The sequence below is a fragment of the Mobula birostris genome, chromosome 13 (assembly GCF_030028105.1).
Source record: "Mobula birostris isolate sMobBir1 chromosome 13, sMobBir1.hap1, whole genome shotgun sequence".
NCBI classification, from domain to species: Eukaryota; Metazoa; Chordata; class Chondrichthyes; order Myliobatiformes; family Myliobatidae; genus Mobula; species Mobula birostris.
The window spans coordinates 553,725-578,164 of record NC_092382.1 but is presented as its reverse complement, the minus strand read 5'-3'; the positions used below and the strand labels follow the sequence as shown (position 1 = coordinate 578,164).

At 45.3% G+C, this 24,440-nt stretch overlaps 1 protein-coding gene across 1 annotated transcript; it reads left to right on the top strand.

The window, feature by feature from the left end:
• The first annotated feature begins 13,939 nt into the window (after positions 1–13,939).
• Positions 13,940–22,767, top strand: LOC140208183 (uncharacterized). The gene has a single exon (XM_072276672.1). It carries the CDS (start codon positions 13,956–13,958, stop codon positions 14,826–14,828), a length of 873 nt encoding a protein of 290 aa, XP_072132773.1. The 5' UTR covers positions 13,940–13,955; the 3' UTR covers positions 14,829–22,767.
• Positions 22,768–24,440: the final 1,673 nt, after the last annotated feature.

The following is a 24,440-nucleotide window of genomic DNA, read 5'->3' as shown; positions in this document are numbered from 1 at the left end:
CAGTTGATGAAGCAGCTGATTATAACATGGTGAAACAGGCTGTGCTCAAAGCTTACGAGTTGGTCCCAGAAGCATACAGGCAAAAGTTTAGAAATTTGAGGAAATCTGTGAACCGGACTAATATGGAATTTGCTTATGAGAAGTTTGTGTGTTTTGACCGCTGGTGCACTTATAAAAATGTAAATGATGATTTTAACAGCTTGAAAGAGTTGGTTTTAATTGAAGAATTCAAAATGTGCGTCCCTGATGACATAAAGATGTAATTAAATGAAAAGGATGCTGCCACTTTGCAGGAGTCTGCTAGATTAGCAGATAAGTTTGCTTTAACTCAAAAGGTTAAGTTCACCCAGAATAAGAGCTTCCAAAAGAGTAGCAGGGATAACCAGGGTAAACCAGAAATTAAAGCTGGGACTAGTGACGAGACTAAGGATGAAGGGAAGCAGTTGAAGGAGAAATATTCTGGTCTTCCTTGTTACTATTGTAAGAAAGCTGGTCATATGGTGGCTAATTGTTCTGTCCTGAAGAAGAAAAAGGAAAAGGAGGCAGTCCCACATGCCTGTGATCAGTATGTTGAAGCACCTATAAACCCACAGGGTTCTGAACTTTCTGCTGAGGCTCAGTTAAGGACTGAGAGGTCTGACTGAATCAAGAAAGGATTTGGTCATTTTATGTCAGATGGGTTTGTATTAGTAATGGAAGGGTCAACACCGGTACCAGTGAAAATTCTTCGAGATACTGGGACTTCTCAGTCACTTATATTAGTTCGGTGATGAGACTGACACTGGTGAGGTAAATCTTATTAAAGGCATTGGGGGCAGCATTGTTTCTGTGCCATTGCACAAGGTAACTTTACAGTCAGGGTTTGTTTCAGGACCTGTTAAGATTGGATTATGCTCCAGTTTACCAGTGGAAGATGTTACTTTGCTGTCAGGGAATGACCTGGCAGATGGTAAAGTTGTTCCTGCATTGCAGTTGACAACTAAGCCAACCACTGATGACCCACAGATGGATTTTAACATTTATCGCAGTAATTCGAAGTATGGCTAAAAAGTCTGCCAATGCAGACGGTTCTGTGCAGCATGATTCTGATACCCATGATAGCCAAAATCAGGTTGACCAGGATTCAGGTTATGATGACTTGTCAGGGACCTTTCAGCCTTCATTGTTTCAACAGGATTCAGGTAGTAAGTCTGATGAGAAAGATTTATCCCTGTCTAGGAAGGAATTTATAGCAGAACAGAACCGAGACCCTGAGATTGAAGCTTTATAAGAAACATTTCTCTCAGATGATGAGATTAAGAAAATGTCAGTAGGGTATTATCTCAAGGATGGAGTGTTAATGAGGAAGTGGAGGCCACCTGCTATACCTGCGAGTGAGGAATGGGCAATTGTTCACCAAATTGTAGTTCCTAAAGTTCATAGGACTGAAATTTTAACTTTGGCCCACAGTATGCCCTTAGGTGGCCATTATGGAGTGAATAAAACTGTAAACAGGATTATAAAGGAATTTTACTGGCCTAATTTGAGGAAAGATGTTGTGACCTTTTGCAGAACCTGTCACACTTGTCAAGTTGTGGGTAAACCTAATCAGGTTACCCCAGTGACCGCACTCCGGCCTATACCTGCATTCAGAGAACCCTGTTCCAAAGTTATAGTGGATTGTGTTGGCCCATTGCCAAAGACTAAAGCTGTCCATCAGTATTTGCTAACTATTATGTGTACTGCATCCAGATTCTCAGAGGCAATACCTCTCAGAAATATTAAAGCTAAAACTGGCGAAGGCTCTAACAAGTTTTTTACTTTATTTGGTTTGCCTTAAGAAATCCAGTCTGATCAAGGAAGTAGTTTTACATCTGGATTATTCCAGCAGCTAGTTTATGAACTGGGAGCGACACAAATTACATCGTCTGTGTACCATCTGGAATCACAAGGGGCTTTAGAAAGATTTAATTCTACTGTCAAAACAATGATTAAGACATACTGTGTTGAAAATGGAAAAGACTGGGATGAAGGAATACATTTGCTTTTGTTCACGGTAAAGGCTGATTTATACTTGTGCGTTCGGGATATGCCATATCCTACACCGTAGGCCCGATTTAATTTTTGTGTAGCCCTACGCCGTAGCGAGCATGCGTAGTTGTGTCTGCATCGCTATGCACTTCACCACCAAAACGCAAGTTGACGGTGGGGTTTCTCTGACACTGTTGAGCTTCTTCGTGAGAGACATGGACGAGGAAATGCATTTCAAATATTTTCCCATGTCGGCAGGTAGATTTGACGATTTGGTTTATTGTCTCCAACCATTTATTTCGCATCAGTGTACAGACATGGCGGAGAAAAGCAACCGGAAATGCGATGCTACCAAGCGGACCAATCACAGTTGTTGCGGTCTGCATCGCCGCAATGCGTGAGTTACTTTTTAGAGGAGGTGCACGTCACCCAACGGCGTAGGGTACAGCGAGGGTACGGCGTAGGGTACGTGGTGCCTACACCGTGGGTACGGCGTAGGGTACGTGATGCCTATGGCGTACACTTTACGCACAAGTATAAATCAGGCTTAAGAGAGTTGGTACAGGAGTCACTGGGCTTTAGTCCATTTGAACTTGTATTTGGTCATAGAGTGAGGGGACCTTTGACCTTTTTAAAGGAACAGTGGATTGATGGGGATGTACATGTTAACTTGTTAGACTATGTTTTGAAGTTCAAAAATAAACTATACCAAGCCTGTCATCTGGCAAGACAAAACTTGAAGATTTCTCAAAACAAAATGAAGTGTTGGTTTGATAAGCGGACCAAAACAAAAGAAAATACAAGGTGAGGGATAATGTGCTTGCCTTATCTCCAATGTTGACGAATCCACTTCAGGCGAAATTCAATGGACTGTATGAAATAGTCTCTCAAATTAATGATGTGAATTATGTTATTAAAACACACGACCGACGTAAACTAACACAGGTAGTACACATCAATATGATAAAGCCTTATTCTGACAAGCAGGCACCATTGGTGAGTGTTGTCAAACATATCAATCTGACAACCCTGAGAATGAAACAATTGACTCGTCTGAGACTTTTCACAAGCCAAACATGGTCCCAGTTAGGCTAACGAACTCGGTTGTTCTCGAAAACATTGACAACAAGTTGGCTCATCTGCAGCCAAAGCAACAACAACAGCTGAAGGAATTAATTCTGAATTTTAAAGATTTATTTCCCAATGTTCCCAAGCAAACCACGGTCGCAGTACATGACGTAGATATTGGTCAAGCCAAACCGATTAAACAACACCCATATCACATGAACGTAGAAAAGTGTAAAGTGGCTGAGCGAGAAATTGAATATATGCTGGAAAATAGTATTATTAGGTCTTCAACATCAGATTGGAGCTCACCCTGCGTTATTGTGCTCAAACCTGATGATAGTGTTAGATTTTGCACTGATTATAGGAAGGTAAATGCAGTAACAAAAACAGATGCCTATCCTATCCCTAGGGTGGATGATTGCATCGATAAGGTTGGAAAAGGTAATTTCTTACAAAGATTGATCTGTTGGAAGGGTATTGGTGTGTTCCATTGACAGACTGAGGTAGAGAAATTTCTGCATTTGTGACACCTTCTGGGTTGTATGAATACAATGTTTTGCTGTTTGGAATGAAATATGCTCCAGGAACATTCCAGAGAATGATTGATTCTGTAATTCAAGGGTTAGGACACACAGATGCCTATATTGATGACTTAGTCACAGGGAGTGACATTTGGGAAGAGCATATCTCTGTAGTAGAAAAGCTGTTTGACAGGCTTTCCAGGGCCAACCTTACAGTTGACTTAGCTAAGAGTGAATTTGGCCACGCCACTGTGATCTATCTTGGCTGTGTTGTAGGTCAAGGCAAGTTGGCTCCTGTGCAGGCAAAATCCAGGCCATTTCTGAAGTTCCTATTCTGACTGTGTGACGAAGGCCCGTCACTGATTACAGATGTCTCATGGCACACTCGGTAAAACACTCAAAGGGTCATCCACATACATTATTCCCCTCTGTTATTGTGGTGAGTGCAGGCGTCACAATAAATCAACAGTCACAATTTTACACTCATCCCCAGCAGTAATAGGTATGAAAAAAAGAAACACACTATGTCACAGTTTTATTATCTCAGGTCAATTTATTCATATTCATCTTTCCAATAAGTGTTTTGCCGAAGTGTCATGATAATCTGTCGTCTCTCTCCTCCACAGTCACTGGGTCTGAAACAGAGCTGCTGCATAGAGCTGTTTTATATAGAGGCAGCAGCAACCTGCACAGGTGTGCCGATGGTGGAGGATACCATCTTTACCTGGGACAAGGGTTATGTTACCTAATTACTCATCTTGTGGTAAAGTTTTGGGGTTTATACAAGTTACTTAACCGGGAAATGGTGAATCCTGTGATGAAGTCTATGTGTTTATTGTGAGAACTGGTGGTAGAGTTTCAGATTGTGTGAAATGGAAGATAATTGAGTTAATTAGCTTCAGGTTGGTCTAGGGGGATTGGCTTAGCTGTTGTAAGCCTCAGGTTACCAAGGCTTTGGGTTGTTTTTTTGTCTAGTCTGAGGGTGGCTGTTAACCAGACAGGTGACAATTGCAAGCTGTGTATACATATATAGTTTTTTTTTTAATTTCTTGTTTTGATGTGGACATCCAAGTTTTGTTTTTCCACTATTTTTGTAAATAAAAGCACCACAATCTATTTTTGCCACTCAAGCCATCTTGTTATTTTTCTTAGACAGTTGACCCACAGTTTTTGTGACAGACTGGTAAGAAGGCTCTTGGAAGGTTTCTGGGAATGGTTGGATATTATCGTAAGTTGTGTAAGAACTTTGCTGATATCGCTCTTCCTCTGACTAATCTCCTGAAGAAGGGTGAAAAGTTTGTTTGGACCGAGCCTTCTCAGGAAGCATTTGATCGATTGAAAGTTATTATTTGGGATTAGGCCAATCAATGTAGTGTCGTCAGCAAATTTAATTAACAGATTGGAGCTGTGGGTGGCGACACAAGTCATGGGTGCACAGAGAGTAAAGGAGGGGGCCAAGGAGACAACCCTGTGGGGCATGTGTGCTGAAAGTCAGAGAGACAGAGGTGAGGGAGCCCACTCTTACCACCTGCCGGAGATCTGACAGGAAGTCCAGGATCCAGCTACACAAGTCAGGGTGAAGGCCGAGGTCTCTGAGCTTCTTGTCGATACTTCACGCCTTCGTATGGCTAAAGCTCTGTCCATGACTGCAAGGAACTGCAGAGAACTTTGGTCTCATCTGGGAACATCATAGAAACAAGCCTCCCCTCTATGGACTCTTCCTACACTTTCCCTGCCTTGGGAAAGCAGGCCGTGTACTCAAAGATGCCCACAACTTTGGACATTATTGCTGCAAACCCAATACCCTATCAGGGAAGAGATACAAAAGCCTTAAAGAGCATACCACCAGGCTCATGGACAGCTTCCTGTCTGTGGTTGTAAACCAAATTAATGGTCTCCAGTCCAATAAAATGGACTGGACCTCACAATGTAACTCAACGTGACCCTGCCCCAAATGTCTATCTGCACTGCACTTCCTCTGCAGCCATAATGCTTTGTTACAGTTATTGTTTTGTCATATATTAGCTCAAAGTACTGTTGTAATGTATTGATCTGTGTGGATGGTAGGTCAGGCAAGATTTTCACTGTAGCTCAGTACGTGATGAGAATAAACAAATTCCCCATTTTAATTTTGTGGAAATATTAGACAGACTGAGCTTCTGCTTTGGAACCACAGAGGGAAACTTAACACAACTGAGGAACACAAATAAATAGAAAAGGCTTCAATCTCGCATTACGATCTGCGGTAACTGGGATCAGGTGACCGGTGGTGGGTCTCCCAGACCAATTATCAGAATCAGGTTTAACAGCACCGGCAGATATCATGTAATTTGTTGTCTCTGTCTATTCATAACAATAGATTTTAACCATTGTGATTTAAAATAAGAATATACATATTAAATAGTTAAATTATATAAGTAGTACAACATAAATATTTTAAGAATGTAATACTGTAAACTACTTTTATTGTGTGGAACTATTTGACTGACTGGGTTGTTGCTTTGGAAATTCTGGAGTGAAGCTGAACTAAACTACACGTTTATGAGATACTCAGATAAATAGAAAAGGCTAATTCTCACATAAATGGGTCAGACATTTGGAAACATTGGCTGCACTTCAGCAGGTAAAAACACTGGAATGAGGCCTAGTCCCAGGCCTCAGCCCAGTTGTTATTGGTCTGAGGCCTGAGACAAGGTAAGAGTAAGCATTCGGCACGGACAAGAAGGGCCAAGATGGGCTGTTTCCATGCTGTAATTGTAATGTGGTTATATCGAAACATACTGAAATTATTGCAGAAAAAATCATTGTCCACCCACAACGAGAGGACGTGACAGATCCGGATCTCACTGACTTGTCTGAACGGGTGAAAGATGAAGCTACACAGACACGTAGAGCAGTGAACTACAGATGATGCAGGTCTGTGGAAAAACGTGAACAGGAAATGGGATCACATGACTGGTGGAGGGTCTCCCACCTGAACCGGTGACTCTGCTCCTCGCCCCTCACACGCTGCCCGAACCATCCGCTACATTTCCCACATTATTCCATATTTACACCAGATCTATTTTTACTTTTTCCCTCCAGATCTTCCCTGTCCCTTACCCTCCACCCCCAGGTCACAGAGTGACGGGCTCGATTCCCATCCCGGTCCAACACACAATTCAGACCCAAAACGGAAATGTGCAGTTTTCATTTAAATCTGTCCATGTTTATAAACACTCATTTCTATTCACATTCCTCCAGCCTCACTGGACAGGAACACTGAAACATCAAGTGAGAAACAGCAGGAGTTAGCCATTCAGCCCCTCTAACCATCAACAAGATGACGGCTGCTCTCCCATCTCAGCCACATGTTTCTGCCCGATCCTCATTTCCTCGATCCCTTCGGTCTCCACACATCTGCCGGCCGCTGTTTTATGTCAGGACGATCACCGAGTCTTCACCGGCCTCTGTGGTGGGGATTTACAGACATTCACCACCCTCGGAGTGGAGACATTTCCCCTCATCTCAGTCCCGGACAGTCCATCCCCTTTTTCAGAGACTGGGATCCCTGGTTCAGCCGGTAATGATTTTGTGCATTTCAATGTGTTCACCTCTCAGTCCTCGATTCTCTAAATGAAAGGGTTATCACATTTGATCTCTCTTCATATGATGACCCCACCACATCAGGGATCAGTCTGGTGAATCTTCATTGCACTCTCCATAACAAATACTCTCTAACCTCTTTGTTAATCCTCTATGGAATTAATTTCCATCTCCTGCAGCCCCGTGTTGCCCCAACCACTCACCTCCCACCCCCGTCACTATTTCCACCTTCCCACCTCCCCCTCACCTGGATCCACCTCTCACTCCCCAGCTCTTGCCCCATCCCCACCCCTCACCTCTTTTCTCGGACTATTTCCCGTCCACTCTCAGTCCAGAGGGAGGGTCTCGGCCCGAAATGTTGACGGTCCATTTCCCTCCACAGATGCTGCCCGACCCACTGAGTTCCTCCGGCAGTTTGTTCTTTGGTCTGTGTGACCCGTGTTAGTGTGGGGAGCGGGATTTTACACCATATTCCCGGTACAGTCTCAACAAAACACAAATAATTGTCACTTTGCCCGGACCATTGGCCCCGCTTGCAGGGCAACAGTCTGCCGGTGTTTGCCCCCCAATGTGGTGAATCGCCACCACCGTGGGCTCAGACATTTCCACAGATGAGCCCCTCCTGTCCCCACCGGGACAAACATCCTGTCCGCCCCCTCTCTCCCCGTCTTCATCCTCTCCCTCCCCGGGGAACCGGCATCAAACCGACGGGCCGAGCGGTCTCCTCCTACCTCTCAGCGACACATCAGACTCCGGCTGCAGGAGACGCTTCACAAACGCCCCAACTTCCCTCGGAGGGAAATGGAAATAAATCAGAAAGCGGACATTTACTTTGACGGTTGTCCCGCCGTGACGGAAAGTTCGGGAGACGGAGTCAGCGGGGGTAACGCCCTCTCGGGTCGTCCGCCTTCGCTATTGGCTGGAAGCAGTGATTGACACTGCTTCGGACCAATGGAAATAGCGCAGCGCGTGACTCCTCTGTTGACAGTGGTGGGGGAGGGGCTGGTCACGTGATTAGTAGCCCAGCCGTTAAACCGACCAAGCTCGAGCTCACCAGCGCGCGGGGCACAAAAGGCCCCGGATGATCGGTTGAGGTGAGAAGGGATCTCCGGGTTGGGGGTCTCACCGGGCGGCGTTTTCAACACCGACTTCGGGTAGTTGCTGTGACTCCGGACTCCGTGACCCGCAATCCCGGGACAGTCCTGCTCTCTTCCCTCTCTCTCAGCCCCACCATCCGTACACGGGCCCCGGGGAGCTTCCGGCTGATGAGGGAATGGGAACCGATGGGTCTCTCAGACAGAGCTGAGCTCCAGCTGTCTAAATGCAAGGATCGGGAACTCGGAGAAAGGGAACAAAATCTTTTACATCAGCTGTTGTGAAAATCACCTTTGTTCTGCCTCCAGTCACAAACAAGAGAAAATCTGCAGATGCTGGAAATCCGAGCAACACACACAAATTGCTGGAGGAACTCAGCATTAGTACTCTTTTCCATAGATGCTGCCTGGCCTGCTGAGTTCCTCCAGCATTTTGTGTCTGTTGCTTGTTCCACCCCCTCTTGTTCTGGACTTTCTACCCGTGAGAACATGTTTTGTCCCACTCTCTCTGGGTACATAATGATATCAAACACCTTTGCCCTGGGCAACAAGTAGCTTTCACATCACAAATGTGCCAGACTCCAATGAGACAGACTACTGCCCTTCCCTTCATGTTCATTGGCATTGCCATCACTGAGTTCACCACCGTCAGTCACCTGGGGGAGGGTTCAGGGGAAATATTTATGTACAATACAGAAACTGGTGTTACCTGTGTGTATTGTGGTGATGCAAAAGTTGCTGGAGAATTTGCAAGTGGGAAGAAGTGGAGTGATATTTGAAAATCTGACTTTTTATAGCATTATTTAGCAAGCAAATCAGATATGGACAGTGTGCAATTGCTCCAGTGAGAAAATCCTTCATTACCTGCTACAGACCTGTTACATACGTTGTGTGAGATTGCAGATCAAAATTATTACTGACAGTGATTTGCTAGCTGTTAAAATGAGTACCTCTATATATAAAATTCAGTGTGCACATGTTGTGTCTCCACTTTAAGGAGTTGGGGCTGGAAATGGATGAATTCCGTATCATCCGGGAGTCGGAGGGGGTGGGATAAAGAGAGGTGAGTTACACCCAAGGTGCAGGACACAGGAAACTGGGTGAGAGTGAGGAAGGGGAATGAGATTAAATAGCCATCGCAGAGTACTCTTGTGGCCATCCCACACAGCAACAGGTAGGCCATAGAGAGGGTGCAGAGGAGATTTATAAGGACTTTGCCTCGACAGGCGAGCATGCCTTATGAGAATATGTTGAGTGAACTTGGCCATTTTTCCTTGTAGTGACGGAGGATGAGAGGTGACCTGATAGAGGTGTACGAGATAATGAAAGGCATTGATTGTGTGGATAGTCTGAGGCTTTTTCCCAGGGCTGAAATGGCTAGCACGAGAGGGCATAGGTTTAAGGTGCTTGGAAGTAAATACAGAGGAGATGTCGGGGATAAGTTATTCATGCAGAGAGTGGTGAGTGCGTGGAATGGGCGGCCGGCGGCAGTGGAGGAGATGGAAACAATAACGTATTTTCAGAGACTCCTGGATGGGTACATGGAGCTTAGAAAAGTAAAGGGCTCTGGGTAAGCCTCGGTGGCTCTAAGGTAGGGACATGTTTGGCACAGCTTTGTGGGCCGAAGAGCCTGTTTTGTGCTGTAGGTTTTCTATGTTTTTTTTATGTTCTATGTATTCTACCACTTTAGAAACTGTTGGGGGGAGGAGATTACGTGGCAGAGGAAAGTCAAAGAGGTGATAGGGGATTTGCTAGTTACGGCAACAGAACTAGAAGGGGACTGATATCCTAGTGTTAAGGCTTGCTTGTGCTAGTGTGGTGGGTGGGGGGGGGGTGTTAAACCAAAGTTGTAGAGGGGATGGGAGCCAGAATGCCAGGTAATAGAGAGGGTGAATTGAATTGACTTTCTTACTTACATCCTTCACATGCATGAGGAGTAAAAATCTGTGTTGCATCTCCATCTAAATGTGCAATGTGCAATTTATAGTAATTTATAATAGAACAGGACAGTCAATATAACATAGAAATACAGTTGTATCAGCATGAATTAAGCAGTGTGATGACCTGATAGAAGAAGCCTGTTGGTTCTGGCTTTTATGCTGCAGTACCGTCTCCCGGATGGTAGCAGCTTGGAGCAGTTTGTGGTTCGGGTGAGTAGGGTCCCCAATGATCCTCCGGGCCCCTTTTACACACCTGTCCCTGTAAATGTCCTGAATCATGGGCAGTTCGCAACTACAGATGTGCTGGTCCGTACGCACCACTCTCTGCAAAGTCTGCGATTAAGAGAAGTACAGTTCTCTTACCAGGCAGTGATGCAGCCAGTCAGGATGCTCTCAACTGTGTCCCTGTAGAAAGTTCTTAGGATTTGGGGCCCCATTTCAAACTTCTTCAACCGTCTGACGTGAGGGAGGCACTGCTGTGCCTTTTTCACCACACAGCTGGTATGTACAGACCACATGAGATCCTCAGTGATGTGTATGTCGAGGAACTTAAAGCTGTTCACCCTCTCAACCCCAGATCCATTGGTGTAAATAGGGGTTAGCCTGTCTCCATTCCTTCTGTAGTCCATAATCAGCTCCTTTGTTTTTGTGGCAATGAGGGAGAGGTTGTTTTCTTGACACCAGGCAAATGCTGTTCAGACCTCAGGGCATGGAATTGTGATCTTGTTGACATGACTGGGACTTGTTTGCACCCAACAATCTGAGGAATTTGGAGGAACAAATTAGCAAGAGAGATCGCAGACTACGCCAATGCTTGATATACTAAGCGATTTTAAATTTCTATAGATTGACGTGACTCCCATATGTAAAAGGACTAGATGGGGTAGAGTTTGTCAGATGTGCCATTAATCAGCACGTAGAATTCCCAGCATAGAAATATGCAATAAGCTATTAGAAAATATTCCAGGACTAGTGACAGAATATTAGTGTATGGGAACACTTTGCATCTAGTGATCATATTGCCATGAGATTCCAAGTTAACATGGAAAAAGAAAGGACTGAACCATGGGTGGAGATTCTAAATTGGAGAAAGGTCAATTCTGATGGTATCAGAATGGATCTGACAAGTGTGGACAGGCTGTTTTCTGACAAAGGAGTACTTGGTAAGTGGGAGTTCTTCAGAAGTGAAGTTTTGAGGGTGTAGAGTTTGTATGTGCCTGTCAAAATAAAAGTTGAAAGGTAACTGGTGCAGGGAACCTTGGTTTTCAAGAGATATTGAGGCCCTGGATATTTTGTTCCTTCAAATGCCTCAGACTGTTGGGTGCTACAAAGACTCATTAGTGACTACAATATCATAATTCCACACCCTGAACTCATCTGACATCTTTTTTAGTCATCTTCTGTAGTTTTCTAAAAGCTTCCCAATAGATTTTGCTCTTTTGTTTGCCCTCTCTTTGCTTTTTATGTTGGCTTTGGCTTCTCATTTCATCCACGGTTGTGTCCCCCTGCCTTTCTAATGCTTCCACTTCTTTGGGATGTATCGATCACTCAGCTCCCGAATTGCTCCCAGAAACTCCAGCCATCGCTGCTCCATCATCATTCTTACCAGCTTCCCCTCCCAATCACGTTTGGCCAGTTCAGTACAGAAACATGCCCACTCTGGACGATCAGAATGGTAATCTGTATGAGGAGACAAAATATATGGGGGAGATTTTAAATATTATTTTTTGCATCCACATTTACTCAGGAGATGGACACAGAGTCTATAGAAGTGAGGCAAAATGGCATCAACTTCATGGACCCTGTACAGATTACAGAGGTGGAGGTGCTTGCTGTCTTAAGGCAAATTAGCGTGGATAAATCCCCAGGGCCTGACAAGTTGTTCCATGGGACTCTGCGGAAAACAAGTGCAGAAATTGTCAGGACCCAAGCACAGATATTTAAATAATCCTTAGTGACTGGTGTGGTACTGGAGGATTGGAGGACAGCCAATGTTGTTCCGCTGTTCAAGAAAGGCTCTAAAAATAAACTAGGAAGTTGTACATCAGTGAGGTTGACATCAGTAGTGGGAAAGTCATTGGAACTTACGTGCAGGAACCAGATATATAAGTATTTGGATAGATAGATTAAGGATAGGCAGCATGGCTTTGTGCATGGTAGGTCATGTCTAACCAATCTAATAGAGTCTCTCGAGGAAGTTATCAGGAAAGTGGATGAAGGCAAGGCAGTGGATGTTGTCTACATGGACTTTAGCAAGGCACTTGACAAAGTCTCATATGGGAAGTGGGTCAAGAAGGTTCGGTCACTCAGCATTCAAGATAAGATAGTAAATTGCATGAGACACTGGTTTTGGGAGAAGCCGATGGTTGCCTCTCTGACCGGAGGCCTGTGACTAGTGGTTTGCCACAGGGATCGGTGCTGGATCTGTTGTTGTTTGTCATCTAGATCAGTAATCTGGATGATAGTGTGGTTAACTGGATCAGCAGATTTCTGGATGACACTGAGATTGGGGGTGTAGTGGACAGTGAGGAAGGGTATAATGGCTTGCAGTGTGATCTGGACCAGCTGGAGAAATGCAAAATGGAATTTAATGGAGACAAGTGCGAGGTGTTGCATTTTGGTGGGACCTGGGTCTTACACAGTGAATGGTCAGGCACTGAGGATTGCTGTAGAAGAAAGGGATCTGGGAATACATGTCCATAACTCACTGAAAGTGGTGACACAGTTAAATAGGGACGGAAAGAAAGATTTTGGCATATTGGCCTTCATGAACCAAAGTACTGAGTACAGGAGATGGATGTTATGTTCACACTGCACAAGACATTGGTGAGGCCTAATTTGGAGTGTTGTGTGCAGTTTTATCACCTACCTACAGGAAAGATGTAAAAGAGGTTGAAAGAGTTCAGAGAAAATTCACAAGGATGTTGCCAGGCCTGGAGGACTTGGGTTATAAGGAAAGATTGAACAGGTCAGGGCTTTATTCCTTGGAATGTAGAAGCTCAAGGGGAGATTTGATGGAGGTGTGCCAAAATTATGAGGGTTATAGATGGGGTAAATGCAAGCTGGCTTTTTCCACTGAGATGGTGTGGGACTACAACCAGAGGCCATGGGTTAAGGGTGAACGGTGAAACATTAAGGGGAACATGAGAGGAAAATTTTTCACACAGACGGTCATCCAGGTGTGGAATGAGCAGACAGTCCAACTGGTGCATGCGAGCTCAATTTCAACGTGTAACAAGTTTGTATAGGTACCTGGATGGTAGGGGTACAGGGGTAGATAGTTTAAATAGTTCAACACAAACTAGATGGGCCAAAGGGCCTGTTTGTGTGTCGTACTTTTCTATGACTCTGTGACAAGAACATTAAATAATACTAATGTTCATTTAATTCCTTTTAACAGCTGTGCAGACCAACCATTCATCTGGGCAGAAAATGTTTTCATGGCTTTAAAACTGTGGCACTTTAAACTGACAGTAGATAAAAGAAAATCCCAGCTGTACGTCAACAAAGGGGAGAACCCATTCATCTGCTCAGACAGTGGGAATGGATTCAGTCGGTCATCTCAACTGAAGGTACATCAGCAAGTTCACACTGGGACAAGGCCATTCACCTGTTCTGTGTGTGAGAAGGGATTCAGTCAGTCTTCCCACCTGTGGACACACCGGTCAGTTCACTTCGAACAGAGGCTGGTCATCTGCTGAATTTGTGGGGAAGGATTCACTCGGTTATCTGACCTAATGGCTCACCAGCGAGTTCACACCGGGGAGCGGCCGTTCACCTGCTCAGACTGTGGGAAGGGATTCACTGTGTCATCTCAGTTACTGAGACACCAGTCAGTTCACACCGGGGAGTGGCCATTCACCTGCTCAGACTGTGGGAAGGGATTCACTCAGTCGTGTAACCTGAAGGTACATCAGAGAGTTCACACTGGAAAGAGGCCATTCACCTGCTCAGTCTGTGGGAAGGGTTTCACTTGCTCATTTAATCTGAAGGTACATCAGCGAGTTCACACTGGAGAGAGGCCGTTCACCTGCTCAGACTGTGGGAAGGAATTCACTCAGTCATCTCAACTGATGGTACATCGGCGAGTTCACACTGGGGAGAGGCCGTTCACCTGCTCAGACTGTGGGAAGGGATTCACTGAGTCATATCAACTGAAGGTGCATCAACGAGTTCACTCTGGGGAGAGGCCATTCACCTGCTCAGACTGTGGGAAGGGATTTACTCAGTCATCTCAACTGAAGGTACATCGGCGAATTCACACTGGGGTGAGGCCGTACACCTGCTCAGTCTGTGGAGAGGGTTTCACAAAGTCATCTGCTGTACTGAGACACCAGTCAGTTCACACTGGGGAGAGGCCATTCACCTGCTCAGTGTGTGGGAAGGGATTCGTAGAGTCATTTGAACTGAAGGTACATCAGCGAGTTCACACTGGGGAGAGGCCGTTCACCTGCTCAGACTGTGGGAAGGGATTCATTCAGTCATCTCATCTGAAGGCACATCAGCGAGTTCACACCGGGGAGAGACCGTTCACCTGCTCAGACTGTGCGAAGGGATTCACTTGCTCACCTCATCTACTGAGACACCAGTCAGTTCACACCAGGGAGTGACCATTAACTTGCTCAGTCTGTGGGAAGGGATTCAATTGGTCATTTCACATACTGACACACAAGGAAATGTTCGTTCACCTGCTCTGTCCGTGGGAAGGGATTCATTCAATCATCTCAACTGAAGGAACGTCTGCGTGTCCACACTGGGGAGAGGCCGATCACCTACTGTGAATGTGGGGAAGTACTCATGGTGGACATGGACTGTGCCTTTAAATGAGAGAGAGAGAGAAACTGCTTCGTAGCGTGTTTATTTAAGCAAGGTCAGATGACTCTCCCAGAGACACACAGTGGGACACCGGTTACGGCGACCGGTCAGTGAAAGGAGGCCAGTGACAGAGGAGTCACTGGATGGAACTTTCGAGTGCCCACAAGCGAGGATTGAGGATCGATCAGGGTAATTGATCAGTGGCTATCACGGTGTGTGGAAGGGCTGACCCTGTGGAGGCTACCGGTGTGTCTACCCTTGCCTGGGAGGTAGTTTACCCTCGAAGACGGTCCCCTTAGCGATAAGCTGCGTTTGGCTAACTCAAGAGTGGATTTGGAGCCTGACGACGGAAGATCAATGGGACCTGTTTACTCGTTCTTCTCCTAGTGTGGTTTTCACCTTGGATTACAAATACCCCATTCTCTCTCTCTCTCACACCAATTGAACTGAACTTCCTTACATTACCATTGTAAGACTTTAACTCTTGTCACCCGAGCTTTAACGAGTTTGGGAATTATATTTACACACAAGTATATGCATAACACTGCTAACTTTTGATTTACCTGGTTTAAGTTACTATATTAAGTAGTTACTAATATATAGTAGTTTTTAATATCAAAACCAGACTCCAGGTGTGCTCTATTGCTGCTGGTTCATTTAAACCGCTGCATTTACGTAACATAATTGGGGCCTGCGTCCGGGATATGAACAAATTGTTTGGGGGCTGAATTGATTGATTAATGATCGATCTGATTGGGGAAATCCCCTTTGATTTGTCTGAGTGGAAGATCAGCAGCAATGGAGGTTGATGGGTTTCTGACAAAGACAACTCCTGAAGCATTGGATGGCGCAAAGAGGGTTGTGCTGTTGGAAATCGATCAGAAATTAAAACTTCAGGTGAGCACTAAAATGAGGAAGGCTCAGATACAGACATTAATAGTGGAGTATTATGTATCTAAGGAAGTGTTTGATGGATATGTGACAGGGGAGTATTGTGTATCTAAGGAAGTGTTTGACGGAGATGTGACACTGGTGTATTATGTATCTAAGGAAGTGTTTGACGGAGATGTGACGGGAGTATTATGTATCTGAGGAAGTGTTTGACGGAAATGTGACAGCGGAGTATTATCTATCTAAGGAAGGTTTGACGGAGATGTGACAGCGGAGTATTATGTATCTGAGGAAGTGTTTGACAGAGATGTGACAGCGGAGTATTATCTATCTAAGGAAGGTTTGACGGAGATGTGTTGGAAATGTTTGCTGAAAGTAAACCTACTGAGACTGAGCTTCAGCTCCAGTTAGAAAAATTAAAGAGAGAGGCTGAGGATAAGCAAAGACAGCATGAGTTACGACTAAAACAGTTTGAGGCTGAGGAAGCGGACAAACAGAGGAAAGAGGCAGAAAGACAGAGGTGGTTCGAGGTGGAGAGATGGCCGCAAGGAGGTCCAGTGCCAGACCTTGGTGAGAGGTTTAGTGCCCGTTGAGAAGTTAAGTTGGTACCTCCATTTGATGAAGCAGAAGTTGATGAGTCCTTCTTGCATTTTGAAAAAGTGGCTCAGAATCGAAGGTGGCCGAAAGACAGCTGGGCTGTTGTGTTACAAAGTGTAATTCAGGGGAAAGCCCAGCAAGCGTATTCTGCCCTAACACTTGAAGAGGCAGCTAATTATGACTCAGTGAAAGAGGCTGTGCTCAAGCCTTATGAGTTGGTTCCGGACGCTTACAGACAAAAGTTTAGAGATTTGAGGAAATCTGGCAACCAAACATATGTGGAATTTGCCAATGAGAAGTCTGTGTACTTCAATCGTTGGTGCACCTCTGTTGGGGTAAATGAGGATATTAACAACTTGAAAGAGTTGGTTTTGATCGAAGAATTCAAAAGGTGCGTCCCTGATGACATAAAGCTGTATTTAGATGAAAAGGATGCTGCCACTTTGCAGGAGGCTGCTAGATTAGCAGATGAGCTTGTTTTGACCCACAAGGTGAAGTTTACCTCGGATGAGAGCTTCCAAGAGAGTAGCTGGGATGACCAGGGTAAACTAGAAGTGGAAGCTGGGACTAGTGATGAAAGCCTGGAAGAGGAGGCAGTTCCAGTTGCCTGGGTTCAGGTTGTTGAAGCATCTGTAAATCCGCAGGATGCTGAGCGTTGTGTTGAAGCTCAGTTAAAACCTGAAATGTCTGATTTGGTTGGAAGGGAATTCAGTCCTTTTGTGAAGTCTGGATTGGTTTCAGGACCCTTGGTCTTGCTGAGGGAACAGTGGTTTGATGAGAAAGTGGGTGTTATTCTGTTAAATTGAGTTTTGGAATTTGAAAATAAACAACGGGGTTGTTTTTTCAAGTTTGTGGTTTGGAGAGACAGGGCTTGGAGATCTCTCAAAACAAAGTGGAGTGTTATTTTGACCAGGAGAGACCATCTGCGGATGTTGTCATAGGAACATACGGAACCAAAGGTCTTGGGGAATGGAACAAATGATTTGTTTGAAATTTGGGTTGAGCATCGATCCAGGGTATTGATAAGTGACTCTCACAAGCAGACACACAGTGGCAGTGGGTGGAAGCCGTTGCAGAGAAGTGGGGAGGAAGGTTTGAAACAAAGAACCGAGTGACAAGGGGTCACTGTTTGGACTCTCCCAACAGCCCACAAGGGTGGGTTTGGTTATTGATTCCAGCGAATAGGAATGTGTGATTGTCACATAGTTTGATCCACTGGAGTGGGTCTTTCTGGTTGGGGAATAACATTTGTGAATACCACTTCTGTTTTACCCTTGCCTGGGCGTGGTAGTCCACTGGAAGACGGTATCCCTGTGGTAAATCACTGCTGGAGTTACTTCGTACGTCGTGGAACTGGACAAGTGGCTATCACGTTGTGTGACTGGGGCAACCCTGTGGAATCTACCTGTGTGTGTTACCCTTGCCTGGGTGGTAGTTCCCCCCGAACACGCTACCCCTGTGATAAGCTATCTTTTGGTGATGATGCATAAGTGGATTCTGGTTGAGTAACCTGTGGTCACCACTTTGGGATGACCTGTAGCTGAATTCGGGTGTGGTGTTGTGGTAACCACTCGTGTCAAAAGGATATTCCGTGAAGATCACTGTAGGAGATACTTCGTGTGTGGATCTGGGAACGACAGAGATAAAACCTGCAGCTATTTTTATCCAGTTTATCATCGAGGAAAACAATGTAATTGCCTTCTCTTGACATTCACCTTTGGGATACAAAGGTAGGGCTCTCAGTACCATTGACCTCTGTTTCAGGACTGCCGCAGGTGAAGTTTCGCCGAAGCCTTACTTGAAGTATGTGTCTGATATGAAGAAGGAGCTGCAAAGGCTTATGAGTTGGCTGGGGAGGCAGCTGCCAAGAAGAATCGGAGAAATAAGAAGAGGTGTGACCAGAAAGTGAAGTTCTCCCAACTCCTGCCGGCAGACCGAGTCCTCGTAAGGAATTTGGGATTTCCTGGGAAGCACAGGTTGGCTGATCGCTGGTCGGGCACACCCTATCTGGTGGAGAGTCAGTTGCCCGACTTACCGTTTTCCAAGTGCAGCCCGAGGATGGGAAGGGGCCGGTCAAGATTCTCCATCGGAATCATCTGTCGCCCCTGGGGTGAGATGTACAGATGGAACGGGAGCCCCAGGTGCCGGCTACAACCAGTACTGGGACTCTGCGTCCACGTGGGATGGAGGAAGAGCCCACACCGGGAGAGACGGGCCCGCTCAGAGGAGGATGATGACTCGGACAACTGGTGCATGTGGCTGTTCGCTGAGGCCCCCATGATTGAGGGGGAGGCTCCTGGCCCTTCCCCCACTGGGTTAGACGGGGTAAGGGTGGCTACTGATGGGCCGTCAGGGGTACCACAGGGCATTGGAGAGGATGATGTGGGGCCCGAGTGAGAGATAGAGGGTTCCGAGGTGCAGAGGGGTTTGGGTGACCGCTCGCAGGAGGGTTCGCCTCATAGTTTCCATGAGTCTCCTGTAATGTCCGAGGTGGAGGAGTTCGAGGAGGGAGTACACAGGTCACAGAGAAGTAAGGACCCCCCACATAGGTTGGCCTTGATAGCGCCCAGGGAACAGGGTGTGATCTCCACTGTTTCGGGGAGTTATGTCACTGCTTTCTGCACTTGGGTTGGGCTCTGTGTTTTGCAGGAAGGGTTGGCAAATTATCTGAGTGTCATGAGGACATGACTGAATTCTGTGGGGGGAGAATGTAGGCTCTCATTACCATTAACTGTGGTGTTAGCTGTTCAGGCTAACAGAATGGCTTCTCTGTAATGTCACTTAATGCTGTCATGGGTTTCTATAGCCGAAATGCTTGAGTTAGATTATTTAGATTATGAGGACACTCAGTCCTCGTTTATTGTCATTTAGAAATACATGCATTAAGAAATGATACAATGTTCCTCCAGAGTGATATCACAAAAAAAAAGGACAAACCAAAGACTAACACTGACAAGACCACATAGTTATAACATATAGTTACAGCAGTGCAAAGCAATACCATAATTTGATGAAGAGCAGACCATGGGCACGGTAAAAAAAAGTCTCAAAGTTCCAATCGACTCCCGATAGCAGGCGGCAAAAGGGAGAAATTCTCCCTGCCGTAAACCTCCATGTGCTGACAACAGCCGATGCATTGGAAGCATCCGACCACAGCCAACTCTGAGCCTGTCCGAAAACTTTGAGCCTCCGACTTGCCCCTCCGATACAGCCTCCTGACCACCATCCTCTGCCGAGCGCTTCGACCCCACCCCGGCCACCGAGCAACAAGCAAAGCCGAGGATTCCGGGCCTTCTCCTCCAGAGATTCCAGATCACACGGTAGCAGCGGTAGTGAAGAAGGCATTTCAGAAGTTTCTCCAGATGTTCCTCCGTGCTCTCACGTCTGTCTCCATCAAATCAGGATTGTGCACGGCACCCGACTTGACAGATTACAGGTATCACCACCGGAGTGGCTGCTGCACGCTGCGTCACGCCGCCATCTTCTCCTCCTCCTGCCGATACGGGTGGAACTAATCACTGGAGAATTGTTATGCTATCTTGTATGTCTGAGCTGAGTGAGAGTTCGCCATCTTTTTCGGGAGGCGAGCGAGGAGGCCGGACGTGTGAGGAGCGGACAGCGGTTCCAGGGTGACGGATACTGGAAGTCGGCGGTTCGGACGGTGGCCGAGGGCTCAAAGGGTCGTTGTGGATGGAACCGGAGGTGTGAGCTCCAACGTATTAAAACATTATGTGCACAAACTGATAAACTTACTGCTTTGGTGCCTTTAGGTTATGTGTTTCTACTAACCCATCACTAAGAAATAACAAAAACTGTAATTACTTACTGGCCTTTGGTGTATTGTCTGATATTTGTGTTGGGAGCATTACACCGTATTTACACCGAAGTATTGCACTCGTGGCAGGGTGACGGCTGTTCACCCTAGGTGAACGGGGGTAAATTGGGGCACAGACATTACACAAACATCTCTCATCAATTAACCTGAGGATTGAACTGAACTTCCTTACATAACATTGCTAACTTTTGATTTGCCTGGTTTAAGTTACTATATTAAGTAGTTACTAATAAATAGTGGTTTTTAACATTAAAAACAGACTCCAGGTCTGCTCTATTGCTGCTGGTTCATTTAACCCGTCACGGGGTACGTAACAAGCCTCTCCTTCTCTAATGTCAGGATGAATTTTATCATATTGAGATCACTTGCCCTGAAGGGTTCTTTGAACTTAAGTGACCTAATTAATTCTGGTTCATTACAACACCCAATCCAGAATAGCTGATCCCCAAGAGGGCTCAACGATGAGCTGCTCTAAAAAAGCATCTTGTTGGTATTCTAGGAATTCCTCCTCTTGAGACCAATACCATCCTCATTTTCCTAATCACCTGCATGATAATCCCCCATGTAACATTGCCCTTTTGGCATGCATTTTCTATCTCCCATTGTAATTTGTGGAAAACATACTACTGTTTGGAGGTCTCTATACAATTCCCATCAGGGATTTTTTTTTTTACATTTGCTGTTCCTTAATCCACCCACAGAGATTCTACACCTTCCAACCCTATGCCACGTCTTTCGAATGATCTTATTTAGTATTTTACCAACAGAGCCACACAACCCCACTACCAGCTTGTTCTTTCAAGAAACATATAAGTATCTGGGAAACAAGAGGACCTGCAGATGCTAGAAATCTAGAGAACTACACACAAAGTGCTGGAGGAGCTCAGCATGTCAGGCAGCATCTATGGATGGGAATCAACATTTCGGGCCAAGATGCTTCATCGGGACTCTTGATACCCACGTATTTGGAATATCAACAAGCAAAGACAATAGAAAGTAGTGTGAAATAGGGAAAACCTTTGACAAAATTTAGTCAAGGCTTAAAAAAAACCTGCCAAACCGAGATCAATTGTTAACAAATACAACAAAGGCAATAAACACTTTCATCAATACCAACATTGACTTTTTTTAATGAAAATATTTCAATCAGTAAAATTTACAAAGATAAATAAGAACTGAAATGACAACTTTAGAAAAGACTATTTACACTCAAACCCACTTAGATTAACACAATTGGACAGATGGAGGAAGAGAAATAACACACTTGGAAAAAAAAAATCACACAACAGTCAGATAAAACTTCGGAGTATATATTTTCACGAAAACTGAACCGGACTTAACAGTCTGTGTGTATATATGCAATTGTGATAAGAAATACAGACCAGAAACTTAAATGAGAGGCTAACTCAGAAAAATGAATCATCACTGTGGAAGAAAAGATCAACCAGATGTTGACAAGGAAGCATCAAACACCTGACTGAGAGTTGGAGATCTCTTCCCAGAAACAGAGGGGTTCCTTGCAGAAATACAGGACAAGGTGGTTAAGAAAAATAAGAAAAAAATCAAAACTATATGCAAACGTTGTACAATACAAACAAGCAAGGCAATAAATGCAGGGAATAACAAGAGAAATCAGACACAATTCAACACATTCCAGGATCCTGCAGCAGTTGAACTCAATTTGATTACAATCAAGTGGCAAATATCATTCACCAGAATCTTGCTTTAAAATACAAACTTATGAATGACCTTCATCACTTCATTAAGGCAAAATATATTCGAGCCTGATCCAGTTTTAGAGTCAAAATCTCACAAAGTATATGATAATCAATACATTATTTCAGATAGGGCAATCCATAATAACCATCCGAATATAATATTACAGGATAAACAAGCAGGAACAACTCCCTCAATAGATATAACCATTCCCACCACACACATGTGCCTCGACCAGTGGAGCACCTCACACTGGGATCTTTTTTTTTAAATTACTTTATTTACAATTTTCAATTTTACAAAGACAAAATGTATTGAAGATAAAACAATACCAAGGAAATACAGTACCAGGTGGAGCACGGACAAAACAAATTGAAAACAGAAAACAAAAAGGCTGCCAGACAATTTACAAGATTGCTTAAATAAACTTTCAGAAAAGGAGTGGACACAATAGTAACATCACGGTTTCTCTGTAGCAGAAATGTTTAGGTTATGACTGGAGATAACAGGGTTTTGGAGTGCGGGGCTATCCAATGACAGAAATGTTCTCTCTTGTGAGCCTGGAAGAGAGATTTTCGTGGTCTTTTGCTGGGGAGAGATGAGAAGATGCGAATGGAGAGAGTGGGCTCTTTTTCTTTTTTTTTGTTTTCTTTGCTAACCCTATAGCCAAAGTCAGAATTATAAAGCTCAATCGTTTAATCACATATTGTGTACTGTTTGTTATTTCAGGGAACTGATTTGTAACAGGGAAGACATCGCACAGCATCCACCCAAATGAGATTTCTTAAGCTTCGTTGGGCTGGGGGGGGCTATCACCCCCTATATTAAGCTGCTAGCTGAAGCAATAGTTACATTTGACAAGATGACTGAGTGAATCGCTTCCACATTCACAGCAGGTGAACAGCAACTCCCCAGTGTGAACCTGGTAGTGTGTCATAGGGATAGATAACTGAATGAATCCATTCCCACATTCACAGCAGGTGAATGGCCTCTCCTCAGTGCGAACTCAATGATGCAAATCTGGTTGATTTGGCTGAGAGAATCTCTTCCCAAAGTCTGAGCAGCTCATCGGCCTCTATCCAGTGTGAACTCGCTGGTGTCTCTGCAGCTGAGATGACTGAGTGAATCCCTTCTCACACACTGAGCAGATGAATGGCCACACCCCAGTGTGAACTGACCGGTGTGATTGCAGGTGAGATGACCGAGTGAATCCCTTCCCACAGTCTGAGCAGGTGAATGGCTTCTCCCCGGTGTGAACTCGCTGATGTACCTTCAGTTGGGATGAGCAAGTGCATCCCTTCCCACACACTGAGCAAGTGAATGGCCACTCCCCGGTGTGAACTGACTGGTGACTCAGTAACTGAGATGACAAAGTGAATCCCTTCCCACAATCCGAGCAGGTGAAGGGCCGCTCCCCAGTGTGAACTCGCTGGTGTGCCATTAGGGTGGGTAACTGAGTGAATCCTTTCCCACAGTCCGGGCAGGTGAACAGCCTCTCCCTAGTGTGAACTGTCTTGTGTAACAGTAGGTCGGATGACTGAGTGAATCCCTTCCCACAGTCTGAGCAGGTGAATGGCCTCTCCCCAGTGTGAACTCGCTGATGTACCTTCAGTTCGGATGACTGAGTGAATCCGTTACCACAGTCTGAGCAGGTGAACGGCCTCTCCCCAGTGTGAACTCTCTGATGTATCTTCAGTTGAGATGACCGAGTGAATCCCTTCCCACAGTCTAAGCAGGTGAATGGCCTCTCCCCAGTGTGAACTGGCTGATGTACCTTCAGTTCGGATGAGCAAGTGAATCCCTTCCCACAGTCTGAGCAGGTGAACGGCCTCTCTCCAGTGTGAACTCGTTGATGTAACTTCAGTTTAGATGAGCAAGTGAATCCCTTCCCGCAGTCCAAGCAGGTGAATGGCTTCTCCCCGGTGTGAACTCGCTGATGTACCTTCAGTGGGGATGAGCAAGTGAATCCCTTCCCACAGTCTGAGCAGGTGAACGGCCTCTCTCCAGTGTGAATTCGCTGATGTACCTTCAGTTGGGATGACCAAGTGAATCCCTTCCCACAGTCTGAGCAGATGAATGGCCACTCCCCAGTATGAACTGACTGGTGAGCCATTAGGTCAGATGATCGAGTGAATTCTTCCCCACAAATTCAGCAGATAACCAGCCTCCGCCCAGTGTGAACTGAATGGAGTGTCCACAGGTGGAAAGACCGACTGAATCCCTTCTCACACACGCAACAGGTGAATGGCCTTGTCCAGTGTGAACTTGCTAATGTACCTTCAGTTCAGAGGACTGGCTGAATCCATTCCCTCTGTCTGATCAGATGAATGGGTTCCTCCCTGTGTAAAATGATGGGAATGCCAGTCGG

Excerpts from the sequence above, each read along its gene's own strand:
- LOC140208183 (XM_072276672.1), top strand. The coding sequence starts at position 13,956 with ATGGCTCACCAGCGAGTTCACACCGGGGAGCGGCCGTTCACCTGCTCA.